The 24,844-nt window shown below is 39.4% G+C and overlaps 1 protein-coding gene across 4 annotated transcripts in view; it reads left to right on the top strand.

Annotated features, from left to right (window-relative positions):
- Window positions 1–24,844, top strand: part of ncalda (neurocalcin delta a) — a 107,414-nt gene that overhangs the window by 72,601 nt on the left and 9,969 nt on the right. For 3 of the 4 annotated variants that reach the window (XM_084725915.1, XM_084725914.1, XM_084725913.1), the window contains one exon: window positions 11,188–11,598. In XM_084725915.1, coding sequence (XP_084582041.1) covers window positions 11,221–11,598 — 378 coding nt within the window. In that variant the 5' untranslated portion in view covers window positions 11,188–11,220. Of the gene's footprint in view, window positions 1–911; window positions 1,160–11,187; window positions 11,599–24,844 lie in introns of those variants that run through there. The other variant, XM_084725916.1, reaches the window with a different exon arrangement.

The following is a 24,844-nucleotide window of genomic DNA, read 5'->3' on the forward strand; positions in this document are numbered from 1 at the left end:
CACTGGAATCCATCAGTCAATATAGTGATAATTTCCATTTCATCAAAAATACACTTCTGAAATACCTTCAAAGTCTTCCTTGCACACATTATATGAGTCTGAACAGACAAGGATGTAAACTGTGACTTGACTGGTTGCTGGAGACGTACAACTCTGAGGACATACTTCTAGTATTCAGTACTTAAAATTAGAATATCATATATATAAAACAAGACATTTCTCATAAAACTTGTTGCCTGCTCTCACAAAGAGGATTTTGCTTCTTGTTTCATTGGTATGGAAGATTTTTCTCCTCTGTTGTGGCACACAACGTGAAAGTCTGTTAAAGTCTGCAGCCTGTCGGCAGCGGTCTCATTCAGATGTGGTTAATATATTAATGATTATAATCTATCAAGGTAAAAAGACCGGTCTGGACTAGCTGCGTGCAGAGTGGACCGTTGTAATGTTGATCACAGTTGGCTTCTTGCTACTCACCTCACATACCTGCACCCACACAACCACCTATACACCCACACACACGCACACACACACACACACAGACACACATGCCGCAGTCCCCGATTCTGTGTAGTTGACTGTGAGTAGTGTGTGTACCCATGCGTATGTGTGTGCAGCGCACTCAGCCAGACAGCTCATCAATGGCTGTGGGACTTTGCTGAATGTTACTATGGTAACTGCAGTGAAATTGCTTCATAAGAGAGTGAATTGTTCATGTGTAGGACGAAATAAAAGAGGGGATGAAGGATATGGAAATAAGGTGCAGGAAAGGTGGAAGAGAAAGATGTGGAGTTTATGAATGGGAGAGTAGAAAGATGAAAAGACTTGTTAAGTAAAAGTGGAACAGATGAAGGACAGCTGAGGAGTAGGAAGATGGGAAAATGGGAAATGTATTGGAGAGAATAAAAATCAAGGCGTATGTATAAGTTGAAAAGGTTAGAATGCAGATTGTGGTACAAATTGTCTCTTTCTGTTTGTCCTGTTGCTCCATGTCTCCTTACCTCTGTCCTATCAGTGTATGAGAGGCGTCTCATAAATGTATTCATACAGCATTAACACAAACACTCTACACAAGCCTTTCATCGTGGAGAGGCTTCGTGCTTTACATGGAGATTGTTTTGTCCGCAGAGGAAGTGGCCGGAAAATATCCGCAGCTTAACTGGTGAGTGTGCGTGTGTGAAGTGGTCAGGTCGTTATAATCTGAATGTGAGTCCGAGCCGTGGAACCAGCTCTGCCCGGGCTGTATTTGAATCTGAATCATCGTTCGCTTCTGTCCGCACGCTCCATTTGAATGATAATCCGTTTGGTTGGAGTGATTTTGAGGCAGAGTCCAAATGGCTCTGCAGCTGGCTGCAACAGAGGAAGTGTGACTGGACGAGAGACAGGACTGGTGGAAGCCTCTGTCTGCTTCAAACAGACTACTCGGTGTAAAATGTCGGCCAATCACATTGCACTGCCAGTGTGTCCCTTTGACACAAGAAACTGGTTGATTGTGAACATGAAGTCACACAAATGGGTAAATCCTTTTTTAATGACCTTATTTAGGTAAGTCAGTAGCAGACAGTGAATGTTGTAACAGCTGTTACTACTTACCTCTGTTGCCCCACTAATACTGATTTCTCTTGTTTTTTGGGTTTTTTTTTTTTTTTACCATTTTTGAGATTTAAACCTTCAGGTGTATTAAGGTGGTTCACACTAAAGGCCTCTGATATTCACTTCCACACTTCTTATCTTTTATTAGCCACTAGCTTTGTGTTTCTGTGGATGGTAGTGTTCACCACTCTGGTGCAGACTTAAGTATCACAACAATTATTGGATGGATTGCCATGAAATTTTGTACAGACAATCATGGTGCCCAGAGGATGACCTCTAATTTACGCCACGGTTTTGTTCCATCATGCACGCGACTACAATTTCCACCAGCAGTGTTTCAGAGGTGTTTGAGCAGCGGAGCGTTTTGCTGTCTGATTATGTTTACTTGCTCTGATTTTGTTGATTAAGTCCTCTTTCCTTGCTCTTTGTGTTTCTACCATGGATAAGCAGGCTACGTAGTTAAATTGTTTATTTTCTGTCTGTCTTTATGATCGCGAGTCTGCACGGGGTCTTTTATTTTGAAAATTAACTGGATTCTCCCTGCCTTTTCCGTGCCTGACTTCCTACCCGTTCGACCTGCTCTGTGCCAATTGACACGCCATCTGTCAAAAATAGACTTGCTGTGTATTTTCCGTGGAGCGGAGTGCCGAGCCGCTTCTGGGACGCTGCTGAGACGCACCACAGCGCTTCTGGTGTAAACACGAGAACGGCCACGAATTGGTTCAAGTGCCGCAGCGCAGCCGCGCCTGGTGTAAATTACCAGTGAATCTTACTGACTTTTGTGATCCCTGACTTTTCCTCGAGCGTCACCTTGAGGTTGATATTTTCAGTTTTGAGTGAAATGTCTCAACAGCTGTCGGATGGATTGCCATGACATTCCCATCAGCCTCAGTTGTACTTTGTGTTTAGTGCGCATTATGCATGCTGATATTAGCATTTAGCTCAAAGCATTGAGATATGCACTTGGCCTTGACGGGGAACTGGGCTGTTCTAGATAAGTTTTGTTTTTTCCTGTTTTATATTGTTTGTAACAGAAAATGCACGTTAAAGAGATAGTTCCCTTGTGCTATTTATCCATCAAGATTTCTTTGGTGTGAGTTTCAGAGTTGTGGAGATATCAGTCACAGAGATGTCTGCCTCCTCTGCAATATAATGGAATCAAATGGAACTCAGCTGGTGGTGCTCAAAGCACCAAAAAATGTATTTAGAAAATTCAAAACCAGTCTCTTTCAAAAAATCACTCAAGATAATGCACAGACCTTGCTGTAGACCTTGTTCTGGTAGAAAGAAAGTAGTTCCAGTATACTCTACTGCAGAAAGAAAGAAGTTTGCAAATGAAAAGCTGAGTAACATTTAGTCTGCTTATACTGTAGAGAAGGCAGACATCCCTCTACAGCTAATATCACTAAAACTCTGCAACTCACACCAAAAAAACTCTTGATGGATACATAGCTCTACAGGCCAGGGGGGAAATATGTATTTTTGATTTTGGGGTGAACTTCTCCTTTGATATTATGCCTCCTATTTGTGTTGCAAACACCAATCATCAATTTCCACTGAACGCCTGGAGGTTTTTAATGTAAAGCAGTTGCAGGAGGTTGACAACATAAGGTTTCAGTCTGTTAGATAAATGGTAAGAATAGAAACTGAGCAACAGCATCTCCAAAACAGGAGCTAACAAATCCGGACAAAAGTGATTGATAAAGTAGCTGTGTGAGGAAACACAGCTGAGTTTGTGAACAAAACAACAGTCCTCCTATTATCCATGGCCTGTTGATGTGGAAAGGGAAATATCAAATGTCAGGTTGCCTGTTTTAGGAAAATTATGAAAATGTTTAGGTAAACCACCCCCAGCCCAACTGTGAGACAGCAGCTTTCCAACACTGCCTGTCTGACATTCTGAACAGCACACGTGCAGCAGCCTTGAGAGGCACAGAAACGCTTTCTGTCACTCACCAGTGCCTACTCGTTTTAATGTCAGCTGCTGTCAATCTCAGATGTACAGTACAGTATATACACAGGCTCTTGTTCTCTTTTCAACACACACACACACACACACAGACACCACTGTCCATCCATGTCTCTGCTTTCTTTTCACTACATTCATTTCTTTACCATCAAACTCTAGTCTAAAGTAAACCTAATTTGATTTAAATTTAACTTAAAAACAAAACAATCATAAAATGGCAACTCATTCCAAACATTTAATACTCAAACTGGTTCCAACAACAATAAAAGTACCGACACACAAACTCACACAAGCAAGCAGACAAGGAGCTGAAAAATAATCCCTGTCACCACACAAGTGGGTGGCCAGCCGCATCCTCAGTTGGCCAAACATGTCAGCAGGAGCTCATCACTATGGTTTTGTGTGCGTGCGTGCGTGTGTGTGTACAAACGTATATCTGTATTGTGACAGGTGAAAGGGTGCACTGGGTCAGTAATTGAGGCTGTGTGTGTACGGTGGGTGTGTGTGTTCGAGCAGCGGACAGGGTCATGGCTGTGGATTCCATTAGTGAAGAGCCTGGTGACAGACTGAACGGACCGAAGTGTAACCGCTCTGAGGGACCTTAAACAACAGTCAGCGCAGTAATTGGAGTAAAGTCAGAGTTCTCTCAGCCAAATCATCAGTTGTGCAGTTTCACCTGCCATTATAGGACAGAGGACATTAAACACGTCATGACATTACTTCTGCTAAAAACAGACCACCCAAACACCTGCAATGTTGTGGGTTTTTGTTTTTTTTTTGTTTTTTTTGTTTTTTTTTTGCTCTAATTTTAAACGCCTGGTACATAAAACTGACTTTCATTTAATGCTGAAGGCCATGCATTTCTTTGTTTGCCGTCTTTTGTTTGTGCCCTGCAATTTAAACGTATTTGTGAAAAGGAAAGTGCAGAAACAGGATACACTCAAGAGAACACAGATAAAACCTTCTGAGAGTAGGAGCTCATTAAATGTCATGTCTCAGAATAGCATCTGAAAATTACAGGAAAGGACTTGGTGTAGAGGACAGAACTTGTTTCTTTTTTTGAACAAGCTCTGCATCCAGAATTTTAGGTTTGCTATGTGTTTGTGCTTTTTAGTCACATGACTCTGTTGCCAAACTATTACATGGATTGCAATGAAATTTGATACACACATTCATGTTTGCCTCAGGGTGATTTATACCACTGGTGATCCCCTGACCTTCCCTCTAGCACCAGCATGGGGTCAGAATATCATTTTTTTATGATGAAATAGAATCAGGTCTAGAAGGGAACCCAAGACTCAAAAAAGATCTTGCGAGTGCTTTAACCCAAACCATGACCTTTCCCCAACCCTAACCTAAACCTAAAGTGTTTTCTGAACATACTCTGACATTAACCATAGCATTGTCACACTATAAAAACAGTTAGTATGCACAATGTGCACAATGAAGAAGTAAGGTGTACAAATCCCATGAGGTTTCGCAAATCAAGGATTCTCCTCTAGACACAACCACAAAACACCTGCAAAGCTAAAGACAGTCCCGTCAACAAAGGCCTGGTCAATACAGCTGAAATACCTGTCACGATAGTGAAGTGTCATATCAGCCCATAGCGATAATTATTGATCATGTAGGTTGTGACTGATGACGTGTACTCTGAGGAGTGGAGGCGGTTGAGGTGATAAAATGAGTAAATATCACAATATTTCTGACCAGATACCTCAATATTGTGACAGCATTGTAGGGATGACTGTTGGTGGTTATAATAACTATGTGGATAAAGGCAAATAATAGAACAGCTAGACCAGTCTGGTAAGTTCAGAAAATGACTCAGTTTACTGTAATGCAGCTTTTAAAAACAGGAAAAGACAACACTAAATATTAATAATAATTTAAAGTTCAATCTTGATTTAAACATGTTTTAAAATGAATCCGTGTTGGTGCAACCCAGTCTTAGTCTTGTTAAACTTCCCAACAGGCCTTGATTCCATATATATACCGTACATGCAGCCTGTTAAATTTGGCTGTCTGCTTCAGTGTTATCTCCCCTTCCCAGTTTCAATATAGCACTGTTTAAATGTTCAACAGTTTTCGACTGCGCTCAGTGTGGCTGTGCAAACAAAAGTCTGTGATAGAAGTAAACAAAGGAGAGTGTCAAAAATAATTCCCCACAAAACTCATTCTTCCATTCATTCGTGTGCCACTCAAATGATCGCTCCCCTCGGTTTATCGTTGTGTGTGTCCGATCCAGACATCAGAGCCATTTTCATCATCATGTTTACCAAAGAGAGCTAGAAGCTGTTCTGTAGCATTAACTGCCTGGCTGGTTTGTTACTGTGTTTTATAGCTTGGCCAGAGCCTGAGATTTTCCATCAGGCTCTGAGAGTAGATAATTCAACGCTCTGATAAGTTATCACTTCTCAAATATCCTTGCTTACATTGTGGAATTTCTGCTCAGTGGTAGCCTTGGCTGAACCTTGAGTGCGGGAGTTTTTTTTTTCTTTCTGCCATGATTTGACTCGATGATTGTCTGAGCTCTCACTCTTTGTTCTCATTTCTCTCAATATGTGATTGTAGCTGTCAATCAGACACTGTAGATGACCTGCTCTGGAGGATGTGCAGAAGAAACAGCAGTTGTTTGTCATTTATGGTTTCCCAAAGCTCAGTCGTAGTCAAGGACCTTGCTAGGTGGTTTTGAGTGAAGTGACTCATTTCCTGAGACTTTTCAGAGTGAAGGCCGAAGCGAGTATAACAGGACTGAATACATACTGGACATAAATAAATACAACCTATGCACATACAAGATTAAGCCTGTCAGGGAAATAAGTGCATGTGCTGTGCTCATTTCCTACATGTTTGGTTGTTATAGTTATATTTTTATTGCATAAAAGCTTATGATAACATGCAAACTAAAATATGAGCATGTATATTCTGACTTACTCAAAGAGAGTGTGGTTTCTGAGTTGAGAGCACAATCTCACTGACAGCAGGAGCAGGCACTTCCTGTTTGTGTCACCAAAAGGGTAGATAAAAAACAGTCCTCCACTGTCACTTTACGTCTCGCTGTCATCATTTGTCGAACTCTGACTCTGTATCTGTCTGTCTGTGTATCTGCTACCTCTTTTGTGTCTGCAGAGATCATATCTACAGAGACCAAAACTGATCAGTATTAAAGAGATAAATAAGACATTATGAGAGAGATAATCATACAAATAAATACAGATAATATATGTGCTACAATTATGACTTTGACATAAATCAATAGCAGGGTTTAACGTTAATGTTTTTTGCCCAACCAAAGGGCAAGTGTGTCAGACATCTATCTTTCCCAAAGTCAATTATCTCTTTCCCCTGTGCAAATTGGTTTATTCATTGTAATTAAATAACAACAGAGACTAAACCCAATTGTCCTGTTTAATTTAGAGCTGCAGTGTCCATAAATTGTCAGAAAACAGTGAAAAGTCTCCATCACAGTTTTTCAAAGTCCAAGAATGTCTAAAACAGTCCCTGCAGGTGGGCCTTGAGATGTCACAAAAATAAATAAATAAAACATTTTGAAGTTACAATACCATGAGTTTGAAATGAACTTTTTTTTAAGTAATTAGATCTAATCAAACAAAGCCATGGATTTTAAATTAGATGTTATTCTTCATTTACTGGCCTAATTTAACTTTACCACTTTACTTGGTGACCCTTCATATTAACGCCGGGAGGCATCTTATATCTCATGATTTGGTACAATTAGTTTCGTGTGCTTGTCAGAGTTATAATTACAGGTTTGGGTGGGCTGCAGAAGATTTTCAGACTTCAGATGAGGCCGTGGCATTCTTAAGTTTTGGAATGGTTGGGCTAAGATATTCAGTTTAATATGATAATAAACAAAGAAAAGCAGTAAAATCTTATATTTGGAGGCCGTTGACCATAAGTAGTTCTATAGTTTTATTCTTTTTTACCACTTGAGTTTATCAAATGAATTTCCAGACTGACTTGCCTGACATGGCATTTTACTTGCCCCAGGCAACCGACAATCCTTATTACTGAGCCCTGAATAGAATTTTAATGTCTCTTTTTTTTTGCTACTGGTCTGGTCAGGCAAGTAAATTAAGAATCTGCTGGAACAAAATGAATAAGGCTATAAATCAAAAGTTTCATCACAATATGCTATTATATTGATTGTTTGGACAATAATACAATTTTTGTTGATAACACAAAGTCTGCCATGATCTGATTTTGATTTGTACAGTTCAGGGATCTGCAATCGATATCAGACAATATCATATGTCCATTTAACACATTCACTTCCATTTATTTCAACTCACACAAATCAACTAAATTGTGATTCGACAGTCATTTAATTAATTATTAATCATTATTATTATTATTATCATTATTATTATTATTATTATTAGTTATTTATGAGTGAACTGTTACAGACATTTGTAACAGAGCTGTCATGGGAATTCCAAAGTAAAGGTTTATTTTAAAGATTACGATATAGATCGATATTTTCCCTTTGCATCGTTGAAGATTGATCAATGGATCGATCCAGATTGATGTATCGTTACACCCCCAAAAATTAACCAAACAAAATGTCTTCTGGCCCCAATTAAAATGGGGTCTGTTGACAGGTTTTCAGACGCCCTCTCTGCCGTCACACACAGAAAACGTGTCCGTCTTTCCTCATGACTGTCATGCAGCTGCTTTGGATAATTAACCTAACCTAACTTATCAGACTTTGTTGGGTATTTACAACGACCCCAACAGAGCATCAGATGGATGGATAGATGGATAGATAGATAGTCATGATTCTCAACCCAGTCATATGTCTTATGTTTCTCCTGGGGGGAGTGAATGTTGCATTTCAACTCACATGTTGTTTTAAGGCCATTTCAGCCATAAAGTAAACAAGTCTGTCTTGTCTGTTATCACATGACGCTCTACTCACATTTATGCAAGAACAGACAAAGCAGAACAAAGTCTCGCAGACTACAGCAAATATTGTATCATCACTAATAAAACAACATCTCGAAAGTTGTTTGAATAAAATAATTTTTTAATCACTTATTCAAGCTCTGGCCCAATCATTGCTGGCTGAATGTATTTACTGCCCTGACAGAAGTCTTTATTTATTTCACACAATCCTTTTTTCCAATGACCAGGTGTTCGCTGATTCAGTCTGAAGCAACAGCCAATCACATAAGACTCTGTCCTGTTTGTCTTGATTAATAAAGACTTTGTGATGAAAAGTGTCACAGTCACTGATGGAAAAAGTGGCTTTAAGCAAAACAAAAAGAAAAATGCTGGAAAAATGAACTGAAATATACTGTTATTGTGTTGTTTAAACATGTGACATTGAACATGTCTCCATAAATATTTCATAGATTTGAAATTTTCACATGATTTCTGATTTCTGCCCATCAAGATTGTGTGTTATAAATAAACTGGAACAATAGATCTATAGTCAAACAAGTGAATTAAGTAAATGCACGATTTAGTGTCTATTCATAGAGGTGTTTATGACCTCAGCTCCAGGCCATCCTATATTTTCTCAGCTCTGAGTCACCAATCACTCAGCATTGCTGCAAGCAAACAGTCACTTTTATGAGCACCATGACTTTTATTGTCAGAAAGTAATATAATGTGTCTTTATTCTGGCTCCGCTGCATGGAGATGATGACTTATCATCGTTACTATTTTGAGTAAATGTTATATCTCTCATTTTACATGAACATTTAAATTGACTGCAAACACTGCAGACAGAGATTATAAAGCTTTATCCTGTTCATAAAGATCCACTTCACAAACACTGATGCACCAGTTCCAGGAAGAGAATTAACTAATTGTTCCTCAAGCGGTTATGAAACTGCATGATATGAAGCTGTATGATGTTTGTTGAGGCTCATCTTAAACAAATAACATTAAATATCATTTGGCTCCACTACCTTTTCCTCCCAGTGCAGCTCAGCTGAGTTTAGTGTGTGTTTGTGTGTGTGTGTGTGGTGATTTTACAGACTAATTAAACCCATGTTGGGCATATGGCAGTGTGTGTGCTCAGAGCATACGGTGCTGTTTTCCGTGGAAAGTTCCAATAGTTTGTAAAAGGAGAGTAATTTTAGTCCCGATAAATGTAAAGCCTGCAAAGAATGGTTGCTTACATATTTGTTTCATACCTCAGTAAAACCACTTGAGGACACAGCAGCTGTGTCCTTGGCTTCATCTGCTGGTTGTTTGGCTGATTCATACACAACATTCAGGCATTAAAACCAACACCCTACAGTGTAACCAGTTACACCAGGGGCTGGTGATGCATGCCATTGTGCCAGCGACAGAGTGCTGCAGGGATGATGTATTTTTGTAGGCCAAGCCAGAAGTTAGTATCACTCTTATCACAAAAAGCCAATGGAATTTTTCCATTGGATTAGTGCAGAAAATAACCTCTGTGGCTACAACAGTTTGGGTGCGTGTTAGCTTAGAGAGCGTAGCAGAAGATGATGGCCAGAAAAAGTCACAGCCACACTGGTGCTGGGGTTTCCACAGTGCTCACCATTTATTAACATATTAACATCAGCCTTACTAAACCTGGTTATATGGCTACTATTTGATTAAATATGAACAAAACTGAATCCACATGTAACCTAAAGGTTGAGTTGAGAAGCACAAGTAAACAAGAGCTCAGCAACAAGCATCTGTCCATAGCATATACGCCGCCCAACAAGACAGGAAACACATACCACTGTCTGATGACATCACATCTCCCATATCTAGGCAATACTGTATGTCATAAAGGTACATTTTACAATTTCAACAGCTGAATGTCAAAGAAAGTTAAATGATACCCACACATTCTGTAGGCTACAAGCGAACTACACCACAGTCACATGACTTCACGTCACAACATCACGTAACTTATGTTTGGTGTAATGTAATTTAATGTCCCCAACATTTACTGACATATTTTATGTCATAAATAAAATGTGAAAATCCCTCAAGCTTGTGTTAACCACAGACTGCATTTCAAGCATCGAACCAAAAAGCCGTTAAACAAAACCTATTGACTTCCGGACAAGGGAACATGAAGTGCTAAAATGCTAACTCATTTCCAGGTTTATATATGGACATTTTTTTTTAAGTATTTATAAATGGGGCAGGTTGCCTGGAAGCAGTACAATTACATTTGATAGGTGAATTAAATGCAGCACTTCCCCTCAATATTAGTATTACAAAAAAGTTACCATAGCATTAATGAAATTCTTGCTGTTTGAGCACAAAAATGCTACACAGTAACAGTGTGAGCTGTCTTACCTTAAGAAGGGCAGCGTTTTTTCAACATCTTATTAAAATCCAGAGCTCTGACCTGATTGCTACATGCTACCAGCTAGCTATACAATCTGAGCTTCCTTCTTTCTGCTTTTGCCATTCCTGCAATTTATGGCAAAAAAAAATAGGATGACTGAAATCACTCCAAAATGTCTGTAGATTAAAATGAGTTTATCCCCCGGGCAGTTTTTCTTCCTTTTATCTCAGTCCTTCAGCTGCTACCCAATAAACCATCAGAATTGCCCTTTAAAATGCCTGTTGATGTTTTATCTCACCCTAAAACTTAAACCCTCTCCCCTCCCTCTCCTCCCCAGCTGTGAGCCGAGTGTTTGACAGGACCGACAGACATGGGAAAGCAGAACAGCAAGCTCCGTCCTGAGGTGATGCAGGACCTCCTGGAGAGCACAGACTTCACCGAGCACGAGATCCAGGAGTGGTACAAGGGCTTCCTGAGGGACTGCCCCAGCGGGAACCTCTCCATGGAGGAGTTCAAGAAGATCTATGGGAACTTCTTCCCCTACGGAGACGCTTCAAAGTTCGCAGAGCATGTCTTTCGCACATTCGACGCTAACGGCGACGGAACAATAGACTTCCGGGAGTTTATCATCGCGCTAAGTGTGACGTCCCGTGGCAAGCTGGAGCAGAAGCTGAAATGGGCCTTCAGTATGTACGACCTGGATGGAAATGGGTACATCAGTAAAGCTGAGATGCTGGAGATAGTTCAGGTGAGTGTCCAGTCAGGCAGATGGACATGTCATGCTGTCATACTCCCAGTGCTGGGAGAAATGTGTTACAAAGTTACAAAGTAACATGTTACTGTAATTCCACTACTTTTTGTGGTAACTAATTACTTTTCTCAAATTAGTAACAGTTAAAACCACTGAAATTTAAATGGGCCTGTTACTCGCTACTTCTGTCTTACCTGAAAATAGTGGACAACTGCGGAGGATAGATAGCAGACATATACAACAGACCATTACCTGGATTTTCTAGTTTATGATCTGTGACCTGACATTACAGTGGCACAACACAGTTCAGGCAATGTGAGCTTCCTTTTCATCACAGTATAATAAAAACTGTTCATATTATTTATTAACTACTGGTGCAGTGCTTGGTTAACGTGTACAACCCCAGTTCCAAAAAAACATTGGCATACCCTGTAAAAGGTAAATAAAAACAGAATGCAGTGATTAGCAAATCCTTTTCGACCTATATTCAATTGAATACAGTTCAGTGACAAGATATTTAATATTCAAACTGATTAGCAGTATTGTTTTTTGTAAATATACTCTCATTGTAAATTTGACGACTGTATCATGTTCCAAAAAAATTGGGACCACTGTGACACAACACCTTTTCTTCAGTAAGCATTTGGAAACTGAGGACACTAATTGTTGAAGTTTCAAAAGTTAAATTCTTTCCCATTCTTGCTAGATATATGTCTTGAGGTGCTCAACAGTCTGAGGTCTCCCTTGTCATATTGTACGCTTCATAATGGTTCACGCATTTCCAATGGGAGACAATGGGTGACACGTGCACAATGTGTCTTGGAATTGTCTTGCTGGAATAAGCAGTGATGCCTCTGAAAACAATGTTGCTGGATGGCAGCGTATGTTGCTCCAAAACCTGTATGTACCTTTCAGTATCAATGTGGCCCTTGCAGATGTGACAATTATCCATGATGCCGTGGGCACTAGCACACCCCCAAACCACTGGGGCTGTGCTAGTGCTAATGCTGTTTTTTTGAACTTGGCATCAGGATTTTATATCCAACATTATCTGTGATCTTCTTCTACCAAATATTACTATTTCCATCGGCAGTAAAAGTGTAACTTACATGCAGGAACAGTAGTTGTTGCTGCCCTCTGGTGGTCAGGAGTATTTGTTAACTCCTATCATTGATAATGGGTACAATGATATACAAAAATTTTACAGTTGTCACTAAAATAATATATAAAATCTGTTCCAGAGGAACTAGTTAACTTAATATGCAGATATTGGAAAAATTGTTATTTCTGTCTGACCCCAACCCAAGAGTCCGAGAGGGTAATAACTGAGACCCTGACAGGCCTTCTGTTTTTTTAACGTCTAAATCTGACTTGAGCCTGATGCACTGAGTTTATGTTAACCTTTCACTTAACTGTTATTACCATGGTAACAGCCACACTGACTAGGTTACACTTGTGGGCAGTGCACCTTGTAAATGACAGTCTAAAGGCAGAATTTTATAAAGGCTTCAGGTAGATTGTTTTCACACACACTTTCATCAGCAGTTATAAATACAATAAAATTTGAGTTTAACCATTTACGATTGTCAAGCCTTCATCTTCATGAACTCTTGAACTCAGCTGTAACTGTGTTAGCCGAAGTATTTATATAATCCAATCCAATTGTGGTTTATTTGGAGGACGGCAGCCATCCACCTTGTCCCTCCTGACCATGTCAAGTGGCCTGGGCCAGTCAGAGCTACAGTAAGTGTTATGCAGTCAGTTCTGATTTAATATCTACCAGCTGACACAGACGCGTACACACATACTAACTGCGGCATTAGCCAGTGCAGCGATTGTTGAACACTGTTGTATTAACAGTACTGCCACTGTATCCATAACACACGCTTTATGAGACTAGGAAAAACAGTGCTGGCATTTTAAGGACAGGAGGACACACAGCTCTGCTCCATGGAGGGAGAAGACTCTTACAGACATGGATCGGGATGTGCCTCCATCTAACACAGGATTTCTAAGAGATATGACCTTATTTACTGCCTGCATTCAAATGTCAGTACTTAAAAGATGCATTTAAGTATTAAGAAGTATTAGGGTTAATTGGAAACATTCCTTGTACTGCCAATAAAAGCAGTTTTGGAAACAGGCAAAAGAATTCATTAGTTTTACTCCATCTTAAATGTAGCTTTTAGTGTCAGCCTAATAGACTAATACATGTCTGCTAAAACACCTACTACACAGTAGATTCTCCTCCGTAAGAATCTTTTTAAAGTTGGCTTGTTGTCTGTATTATTATGACTTGTACTGCCGTGTTTATGTGTGCACACTGCATGCTTTATCTAGTACAAGCATTAGCATATTTTGTTAAGCCTACTTTGTTTCTTTTATAGCTGCCAAAAACAGCCTGATGCTGGAAAGATGAGGAAGGACATTTATATTAAATCCCTGACAGTGTTAAAAGCCTTGCATGCTAACCTGTTGTTATTCATTAAGGTAATGAAGGTAAATGTCAATGCCCAGCGGGCTGTGTGGGCTTTCAAACATTCTTACCAACTTTTCCAAAGGAAAAAAGATGAAACTGACACAGCTCATTTAAGAAAACCCTGTTCATTTTAAAATGAAAGGTAGTAGTTCCAGATTTGTATAGGATTAAATGCCATCATGTGTCCATGTGGAGCGTTCAGCAGTTGTTCTTTAGGTTTTAGGCATACGGGTGAGATTTGGGAACGTTTTGTGTTTTTGCAGCAAGGCACGGCTCACCTTTAAAAAAGAAAACGACAAGGGAAAAGGGGGAGCACGGGTGGCATTTCCTGCACCAGAACTTCTCATGTAAACACACAATTAGAACCGCACACACACACACTACAGTATATATCGCTGTGTGTGGGTGTGTGTAAGACTTCTCCACTTGCTTTTTTTTTTTTTTTTTTCTTACTTCCTCCACATTTGTGTAACAGCAGCTACTCGGTCCCACTTCAGTTTCACCTTGTTTCACCTCTCCTTAAGAAGTCTTCTTAATTTTAGAGACAATATATCCCTGTTCACTACAGAGGTGGAGTCCATGAAAACGCCTTCAGGATCCTCACTGACTGTGGGTGGTAGTTGTAGTTCTTCACAGTGCTGGGAAAGCTACTTTGAGAGCACAGCTTTGCAGGCTACCACTTACTTCACACTGGAAGAAGTTGAACTACAGAAAGCTACCCGAGGAAGTTTGCTTAGCTAACGCTACTTAGAAAAAGTAGTTCAAGTTACTTTTTAAAACAAAATATTAAACTGGTAATATACTTGTGATCAGAAATTCTAACAAAATACTAAATAAATAACAATGGGTTAATTGCAAAAAGTGTACACTTGTTAACAAGTCAGACATAAAACAAAAAAATAAAATGCTTCACCACTCATGGGAAACTGCAAGAACTGACATCTTTGGTTTTGGATAAAATGCCAATCAGTAGAGAGGCAATTGTGAAATAAAATTCAGAAATCATACATTTTCTTTCCTTTTATGGCCCAAAATTGTTGTAGTTTCAATGGCTCACTTCAATACACTGTGTCACACAATTCACAAATCATTGAATTGATTTGAAAATAATGATAATAATAATAATAATAATAATAATAATAATAATAATAATAATAACTTTATTTATATAGCACCTTTCATACATAACATGCAGCTCAATGTGCTTTACAGTGTGGCATTAAAAGCAACAACATAGCTAAAAAACAAAGACAGAAATGCATAAAATCATAATAATACATAAAATCAGAAATGTAAACAGCAGTATGGCATTAATAAGACATAATAAAGAATCACAAAGAAAGAGAAAAATAAATTAATAATAAAAATAAAATAAATACTTAGTAATATAAGATCTAAAAACATCTCAAACACATCACCCTGCAACATCTGCTCTAGTTCAGTCTTGCATAATTGATGACTAACCTATTAGCATTTCTAATATGACAAGAAATACATCAATTATCTAATTAGAGTCTAGCTGTCATCGCTAATTTTAAATGTGTGTGCCCAACTCTGCCATGGTCACTGCGTCTGCCTTTATCTTCTGTCAACATGTGCAAAGAGCTTTTAATATATCATGACTCACAGGTTGCTTTGTTATGTCCTCTGCCTGTTATTGCTTGTGGACTTGGATCTTCCTTGTTAAATATCATCGGTCTTTTCCCCACAATAGCACAGCAGAGCTTCGGTTCATATTTTAATATTTAGGATATTAGTTTCTCCAAGCTTCTGAATCAGCTGAGCTAATCAAGCCTCCCTTCCCTGATTCATTTTCAAGGTATCCACGCAGACAATCCAAGGAAATATGAATCTATAGTGCCTCACGTGTGCCCACGTACAGCTGCTTCGAGGTTAAATTAGCCTCCCTACCTCAGGACACGCAGTGATTCATACCTGTCGCTTCCTTTACATCTTGACGACATAAACCCTCTGCCCGCTTTCCATTAAAAGGTGGTGCTGTACCCAAGGACAAAAGAATAGAAAGCAGTGACTCACACGCTCATGTCTGGCTGTCTGCATGGCTCATCAGTTGAAGTGAACACGAGGACAAGAGTGTTGAAAAGTTGAATGTTTTGCAGTAATGAGGGAAAGAGTCTGTTTGTGATTATTTTGCAGATGCATGTTGCAGTTATTAATCGCTGCACAAATGTGTCCACTTCCACCGTGCACACACAAATCAGTATTGTAGCTCTAACTTGAGTTTGATTGAAGCTTTTGAAGTGTCAAAACAGGAGCTCTGTGTCTTACTCATTAGGTTAGACAGTGTTATTCCTCATTGCTGAAGTGCCATTTGAGAAAGAGCCCAGGGCCATCTCAATTCTCTCTCTGTCTCAGACACACACACAGTAGCATTTATACATACACACACACACTCACAGTATTCATCTATCTCCATGTCTATCTGTCTTCCCCCTCTCTGTGTTTGGCTGTTTGACTCTCCTGCTTCAAAGCCGCCCGCCTCTGCACAGAGAAGGCAGGCTTAAGAGAAAAGTTTTCAGGTAGCAGCGCTGACTTTCTGCAAGAAGCTGCTGAAGTTTAAAATGATGCCTGAGCTCAAAGTCTTTGAGTAAAGTCTGCAGCTTAGTGTGATCACAGTATCTGCGTTCAGCGGTATCAGAGGGCGGATTGGCAGGTGGATCTCATGAAGCTAAACCCAGACATTTTCTGCTTCGTATCTGGGTAGGAGTCCTGACGTTAGCAGGCTAAGCAGAGTAGCCCAGATGTCCCTTTACCAACCTCCTCGTCCTGAAGGCAGCATCGCATTCACAAGCTGCAGTTTAGTTAAGGTTAAGGGAAGCGAGAACTAAGTGGTGAATGAACTTTGCTGTTCCGCTTTTGTTTTAATTTTATCGCAGCATGAGCGTTGTTTTTCATCACTCAAGGGAAGTAAATTTATCCATCACTTTGGTTCACAATGAAATATCTCAGCATCTGTTGGTTGCCATGAAATTTTCATGTGCGTAGCAGTGGTTCCTAACCTTTCTTCTATAATGATATGTAGGAAAAGCTGATCTTTGGTGATCCCCTGACCTTTCCTGGAGCACCATTAAAAGAATGACATTTATTGTTTTCAGTGAAATGTCTCAACAGCTTTTGGATAGGGATGAATTTTAATAACTTTTATGATATCCTCATTTCATTTAGCAGCATATTCTATAGGACTCTGTCTGTTAATAAAAAACACAAAGAACTATGGGATTACAAACCCTTCCAGTAATAACTGCAACTCAAAATTATTATCATTTCAAAATATGACAAAGAGCGATGTGACTTTCACCCAGTATCACAGCTTCAGCTTTACTGTATTCAAGTCTGTTTCTTTTTTTAATTTATTCAGTTTTTCTTTGTGATTTTGAGTTTAGTCTTACAGTAAATGGACAAATGTTCTATCTTCTTTGTGTTGTACCTCCAGTGCTCTTCTACTTCTACGCATTCATGCAGCACCACTAGTAGCATTAAAATATTTTCCACTGTCGGTTTTAACTTCTTTATGAAATTTAACTGCAGACAGATAATGCTCTGGATCATTACCAAGTTTGTTAGCTTCATCCAGGCTAGCCTGCTTCATGTTTTCAGGTCGTTTTGATAATGATCTTCGACAACACTGAAACTTCTTATCGGAGTAAAAACAATATATATTTTTTGTCTCTAACCCTGACTGTTGATGACACCCAATATGTGCTAATCCCATTCAAGTCAAAGCACCACTGTGCCTGGTACAGTCTCACAACGCCGTTAGCATAGCCGCTGACTCTTAAGACCAGTTCAGGGTTGCCACAAACACTTGGACATGAGAGTCTGCATGACATATCTGACAATCTGCCCATGCAGACACCAGCAAAAATTTGTGACTGTGCAGTCTGTAGGCACTACAAGTATGCACAATGCGCATGTGCTGCAAAAGCAAACTGGACGTTTGTTTCATGTATTGTGTGTGTACTGTATTTTCCACCCTTGGTCCTATTACCGATAAGCAAGTCTCACAAGCCATTTTCTTTGTTCGAAGATGCTTTATAACGAAATGACGCATTACAAGCTGCAAAAGTTGTATGAAATGGATGCACTATCCGTCTCCTAAGTGACCGTGGATGAAAGCAGATGCAGTACAGTAGATACAAACCACATACATTTTTTTCACTCATTTTTTATCTGCTGCTTATATCTGTGATTGCAGATTTCTCAAGAGGGTGTTGCTGACAGAGACAGGTCTCAATCAAAGTCAAAATTTTCTCCTGATTTGTCTGTCTGAAAAATGCCATTTTAGTGTCAAAATGACTGGAGGAATGTGTGGTTTATAAAAAATGGATCCAAGGTTGACTTTGGTGATGGGGTAATAGATGCCGGTCATAATCTGTGCTCAGGTTCACTTCTCCATTGGGGTTTATTCACCCCGAAGGAGGTCTCTTCTATTTCCTAATCTCCCCTAAAGGGGCGGGACAGTGGAAAAACTCATTTGACACAGATACAGGAAATGACCGAAATGAATAAAGTGCAGTGACCTTTTCCTCTTGCTGTTGTGAAGTCAACATCTTTCTTTCTACTGCACATATTTGGAACATATACACGTATGCAGACCTCCAATTGTAGTATGTATAGATGCATGTGCAAGCCCACATTGGCATACGAATATTGAAGTAGGAACAAATCTCGATTCTTATTCATACTGTCTGTACATCCTGTTGTTTACATCATGATGACAATTTACCCAATTTTAAGCTTCTTTCTCTCTATAAGGCACATTATCCACCACATAGTTTTATTGTGGCCATCATTCAGAAATGGTTCACCGAAGGAACCCTGTCATTCTCCCCACAGTGGTCTTCATGTTTTGTATTCACACTCGCCTCCATTTGCCGCAGCGACTGGGAGCTGCGGCTTACTGCAGCTAGCTAATGGTCTCTCCTGCAGAGAGTGTGTAAATGCTGGTGATGCTCATAATTAGCCTTGCTGGGGGAGTAATTGAATGAGAGGGATCGCAGCCAGCCCGGCTCATCATCTTCAGATAATGACAAAATCTGAACGTGGGGAGGAAGATAAAAACCGTCACATCTACTCATCAATAGTTGATATCTAACCCCTGTCTACCTTTCATGTGGAACGCGGCGTTTATCAGCAGGGCAGACGGGCATGCTGGGAAGTTCATTGTCTGGATTGGCAAAAAAGGAGGGAGGGAGTATTCATACTGGTAATTTAGTGAGATTGAACAGAATAGCGGGTAAGATGAACAGATCAGTGCTCAGGCGGATGAAGTCACCATGGGAGACATATTCGACTTTGTTGTCAGGGTGAGACAAGATGCTATATGTTTTTTGTGTGTGTCTCTTCCTGCACGACGACTCAAACGGTGCTCAGCTGTCTCTGTCGGTGCAAATAAGTCTCAACAAGTGGACGTCTACCCTCACTCTGTCCCTGTCTGTCTCTCTTAACCTCTACCTTTCCACGTCTGTCACACCCTGTACTATGTGATGTACTTAAGGTGCATAGGGGAGGTAATAAAATTTATGTGACGATGCTTTCCTTCTCACTATCATTCATAAGTGGACAGGTGATAGTTCACAGCTGTGGCTTTAGTAGTTTTGTACTTTTTTTTTCTACTCTCCCTGTCCTCACTTAACTGTGGCTCAGGCTGTTTCCGGCTCCGCAGGAGGCGATGTTGTGTTCTTGTCTGAAAGCTCCCTGATGAAAGAGACGTCTTTTTTTTCTCCTTGTGCCATTCAGGTTAGAGAATAGAAGCTGCTCAAACCTCTGAGGCTTGCTGGAGTCTGTCTAGAACGTAATAATACAATAATACAAATAAAGAGACGATCGCTGGCGGAGAAGAAAAAATAACATTCATGTAGTTTTTATTGTTACATTTGTAAGAGAAATCCTAGTAGAAGGTGAGAAGAGAGATGGAGAGAGACAATCAGTGAGGGAGGAGGATACACCAGCTGGCAGGGTGTCAATGTTTGAAGAAAGAAGACACAGCCAATTAAGACAAAGGTTGTGGTCTGTGTGGATACAGGAAAGGAAAGGATCAAACCTAAATAACACTGGCTTTACTTCTGCTGCAGGAGACTTATTCTGCTCCACTTCAAATGAGCTATCCAAACACTAGCTGTGTTAAAGGATAATGCTGGTGTTTTTCTATATTTTTGTCTACAAATCCCATTATAAGACCAAATGTAATAGTCTTTCTCTTTAATGATAATTTAGGGATTTTTCAAGCAGGAACCTATTTTCCAATGTGTTTGTGTCTAAGAGACTAATTTCAAAAACAGGTCCAGTATTGAGGGAAAGTCCTGCAGCTGGGATGAGCGAAACTAATCTGCAATGTAATTCTTAAAGTACGTCCACTAAAAGTGCTTGTTTTTGCCACAAACACACTCAAGATTATTATTTAAAGTGTCTGACAACAATATGAAAATGATTGCTACAGAGATAGACCTTTTTCTAAAGAGCAAGATGCCTTTTTATTTGACTAGAAATTACTACTTTAATGCTCTCGTCAAACTGACCAGACTTCCTTTGCAAAACAGTAATTTTAACATCATCAGCTTCATTCAAACATGACAGAATCAAAATAAAACTCATCAACAACGTCTTGGCTCAGCTTTCCACTGTTCCAACAATCATGTTTTATTTGGTTGAAATAAACCCTGAATTCGCCGCATTAGATGTGAAAATATCAAGAGAGCAGTGAAAGGGAGGTCAAAGATCAGAGAAACAGTGGGAAGAAACGGTGTGTTAGAGACAGAATATTTTCACATCTACCTCTAGTCAAAAATCAGACACAAAAACATGGGGGAAATACTGTAATACTGAAGAAGAGTCTCAATCTCGTCAATAGTCTAAAGGCTCAATAATTTACTAAAGCTGAGCACTGTAGTTTTTTGGTCTTGGTCTTATCGGTATTAAGGATGAGGTGCTGTTCAAAATATCCTACTTTAGTTGAAACTTGTTCTAAACACAGATAAGACTAAGCTCTTGTTGTTAACCAACTGTTGGAGCAGACCACAGAATATCCCTTTGTTGGTCACTCTTGAGTTTAACTCTTAAAAATACTTGGATATTTTCATCATGTGTTTGATCACTTTTAAGCCACATGTGGAGTATCTGGTGAAGAAGCTGAGGTTAAAACTGGGTTTTTATTTTTTCGAAATAAGGTTGCATATTTCACAGGGCTGCTACCTTTGACCTTTGACCACCAACGTTTAATCAGTTCATTCTTGAGTCCACATGAAAGTAGAGAAATTCCCTCAAGCCGTTCTTCAGTCTCATTCATAAGAATGGGATGACCTGAAGACATAATGCCTCAGGGCACTTTTTAAAAAACTGTGAATCACAGAGGTCCTTCAACATGCAGCCATGAATATAAAAAAAAAAACATGATTAGGTTGATGGGTCCAGTGGTATGCAAGATTTGCTGCGGACAAGCTTCAGGTCACAGGCTTACATCTGCTGGAGATAATCATCATCACATCATGATACTTTTTGTTACCATATCAGCCCTATTTTTTCTTAAAAAGAAACTTTGTTACCTGTGTTTGATTATGGTGATCTTTTATCTGTGCATACCTCTGCTCAGTGTCTTCATGTGGTTGGTACAGTTCACCATGCTACTGCTTTAAGGTTCATTACGAATTGGAAAGCTCTGACTCACCACTGTGAGTTATACTCTCAGGTAGGATGACCCGTAGGCTCTCAGATTATTTTTATATAGAAGGCAATTCTTGGTCTGCTCCCACACTACCCATGTATCTCTATCACATGAAAAAGTTGCAGACAGTACTCTGTTCTCAGGACTTCTTTATGCTCTCTGTCCCGAAAAGACACAAATTGGAAAAAGGGCATTTGTATATTCTGCACCCTCAGCATGCAGTATGTTGCAGAATGACTTGAAACTGAATTCATCTTTTAAATGCTTTTACATCCAAAATGAAAGAATTATAGGCAGATTCCTAGGGATATCAATGTTTTAATTTAACTGATTACACAGCTAACTCCTAGAAATCTCTCATTTTGAAAGAGATCTCTTGTTTGGGTTTTCATTAGTTCTCCTTTTGTGTTTCCTGTCTATGATGAAAGTGCATTTGTTGAGGACTATTTTCAGCATGAATCCCCTGAGTCAAGATCTTTTTCTTAATGTATTTATTTTTTCTTAGGGAATGAATGAATGATTGTACTCTTTTATTACATGTTTTTTCTCAAGAAGTAGAAGACATGTCCACTCGTGCATTTGCATTTTTAATTTTAGGTAGGGCAGCAACCAACAATTATGTCTCAGAAAATTGTGAAAAATGCTCATCACAGTTTTCCAGTGCTCAGAATTACGTCTTAATGTTGCTTCTTTTGTCCAACCAAAAGTCTAAAACCCTAAGACTCTCCACTATATTTACCATGTACTATTTACTATCATAACTATCAATACTTTTCCTTCGATCGATTAATAGATTAATCATTGCAGCTCTGATTTTAAGTAATATTTATTAATAGACTAATGAAACAGAAAACCTTTATTGTAATGGCACATAATACAACAAAATTGGGATTTTTGAAAATTAATGAATAGAATAGTTTATTATCTGAAATCTTCAAATATCAGGTGTAATTTAAATTATGTAAAACTAAAGTTTTTTAACATGTTTTAACAAATCCTGCTCTTATTAACATATTCATGAGATCTACTGATCCAGTGTCATTGTACAAATGGCCTCAGGATGCTGATCATCTTTTCTTATTCGCACAAAGCACATGCAAGATCCAAAACTGGTGCGGTGGACTGACCAAGACAAGATGAAGCCACATCAGGTGGCTCATCCTCATCATCCTCAGCTCTGCGGCTCAGAGGAATAATGTTTGTCTTTGGCTCTAAGCGTGTTCACAGCACTGTGTGCAGTCAGGACTGTTGAGAGCGCTTTAAGCACCAGATCATTTCACTTCTTATTGGTTGCTTGTAATTTTGGGATTTAGACGTTTAAGCTTATTCCAGTGCATTGCTCTGGATTAGACCAGCAGCTAAATCCCCAACATGTAATATTGGCTAAATGTCCTCAACACTCGCAGCGGTTTGAAGGATTTCGATTAACAACAGCCCCGGCTCCAAGCTGAAATGAAGACTGATATTAAACGCGGCTGCTGCTTGTCCCTCGGCTCCACTGTGACCCAGGAGCTGCACCGCCCTGCTCCTGTCTAATAGGAGGTCTAACCAGCACCTATTTAAAGCCCCTGCTGCACTGTAATCACAATCAGCCCTCCTCTGTTCACATGTCAGCTCCCATTCCCCTCAAATCCGCCTCCTTATTAGAGGCAGAGACAGTGGGCTGTGATTTCACTGTTTACTGCCAAGCAGCCTGCGATGCAACAGAGAGCAAAGGAGACACAACACTGATAAATAGTCTGTGAGGGATCGTGTATATGCGTATGTTTGTCTCCACCTGTCTCTACGTACATCATGAAAATATAATCATAGGGCGATGAAGCGGTGCAACAAGTTGGCACATTGGAAAAAAGGCTCATCTGAATGGATGTAAGCACTATGAATATGTTTGGACTCCTCCCTTGCCCTTCTGACAGCAGAGTAAATGTTACTTTTGTGAGTAAATGAAATGTCACAGGGGCATTTCACGTAATGTGTTTCCTCCCTGGGACTCTCAAGTTATTTTTCTCTCACTGTCTTGCAGTGCATTGATTATGCAGATAGGGGTGTCTTCTGGCCACACAAGGTTAACACATGAACACTTGTTGTATTTCTTAACTAATCTGGAAGAATTTTTCATTTCCTTAAGCTAAATAGGATCAGCAGCAACTGTACAAGCTGAAAATTGAAGCACTACAGATTTCCTGATCATTCATCTTAAGAAAGAAGAGCAGAAACACAGAAATATTCATGTTTTCTGGAGATTTTCTGATATCATTTTTTCCTCTCCAATACCAATTCTAATACCTGAACAGTAGCACTTTAATAACCCATGATTAATATATGATACATTGATTGTTAATTAAACTTTAGTTCATAGTTATTTCTCATTTTATATGCTATATTAAGAAGAAATCATTACACATAAAGCTTGACCAGATATTTGTAACAGTTTATTGGTTAATAATTGTAAATTTTCTATAAACATTACTTGGATGGCTATTATAAAGTTGCAACTGATAATTATAAAACCTTACATACTTGCTTATGTTACGTTACTTTAGGCTACGTTACTTGACACAAGTGAACATACCTTCCCAAGTAACCTAAACCTACCCAAACAATTGTTGTGCCTCTATTTTGAAAGTATTCCTGGGTATCTATATATGTTGTTGCTAACTTGGCCGTGGAGCCCTGCATGCGCAGTACTGATGCAAACCTGGCCTACATCATCAGGATATGATGATGGATATGTTAAGATTGTTGTATGATTTGGCTCAGGTTAAAATAAATTTGGCGTACAGCATGCTGCTGGGAAGCACCAGGGTCCTATTTGTGGCTTATACATTATGTAATATTGGATCCGTCCATATGCTCGCATATCCGCCAATACCCAATCCAGCATTTTCGAATGAATCAGAGCCATTTCCTATACTGGTGTCTGTACCAGAATAGATTGAATGTATGTGTGTGCATTATGTGAAGAGAGTAGAGATCATAAGCTCCCTTCTACATTTACCTGCACCTATAATCTAATCGTGATAATCACATAAAATATTAGCACACCATAGTTAGTATGTCTGTGCACATTTCTATGGTAGGAT

This window comes from Lutjanus erythropterus, chromosome 9, assembly GCF_056507025.1.
Source record: "Lutjanus erythropterus isolate fLutEry1 chromosome 9, fLutEry1.hap2, whole genome shotgun sequence".
NCBI lineage: Eukaryota > Metazoa > Chordata > Actinopteri > Lutjaniformes > Lutjanidae > Lutjanus > Lutjanus erythropterus.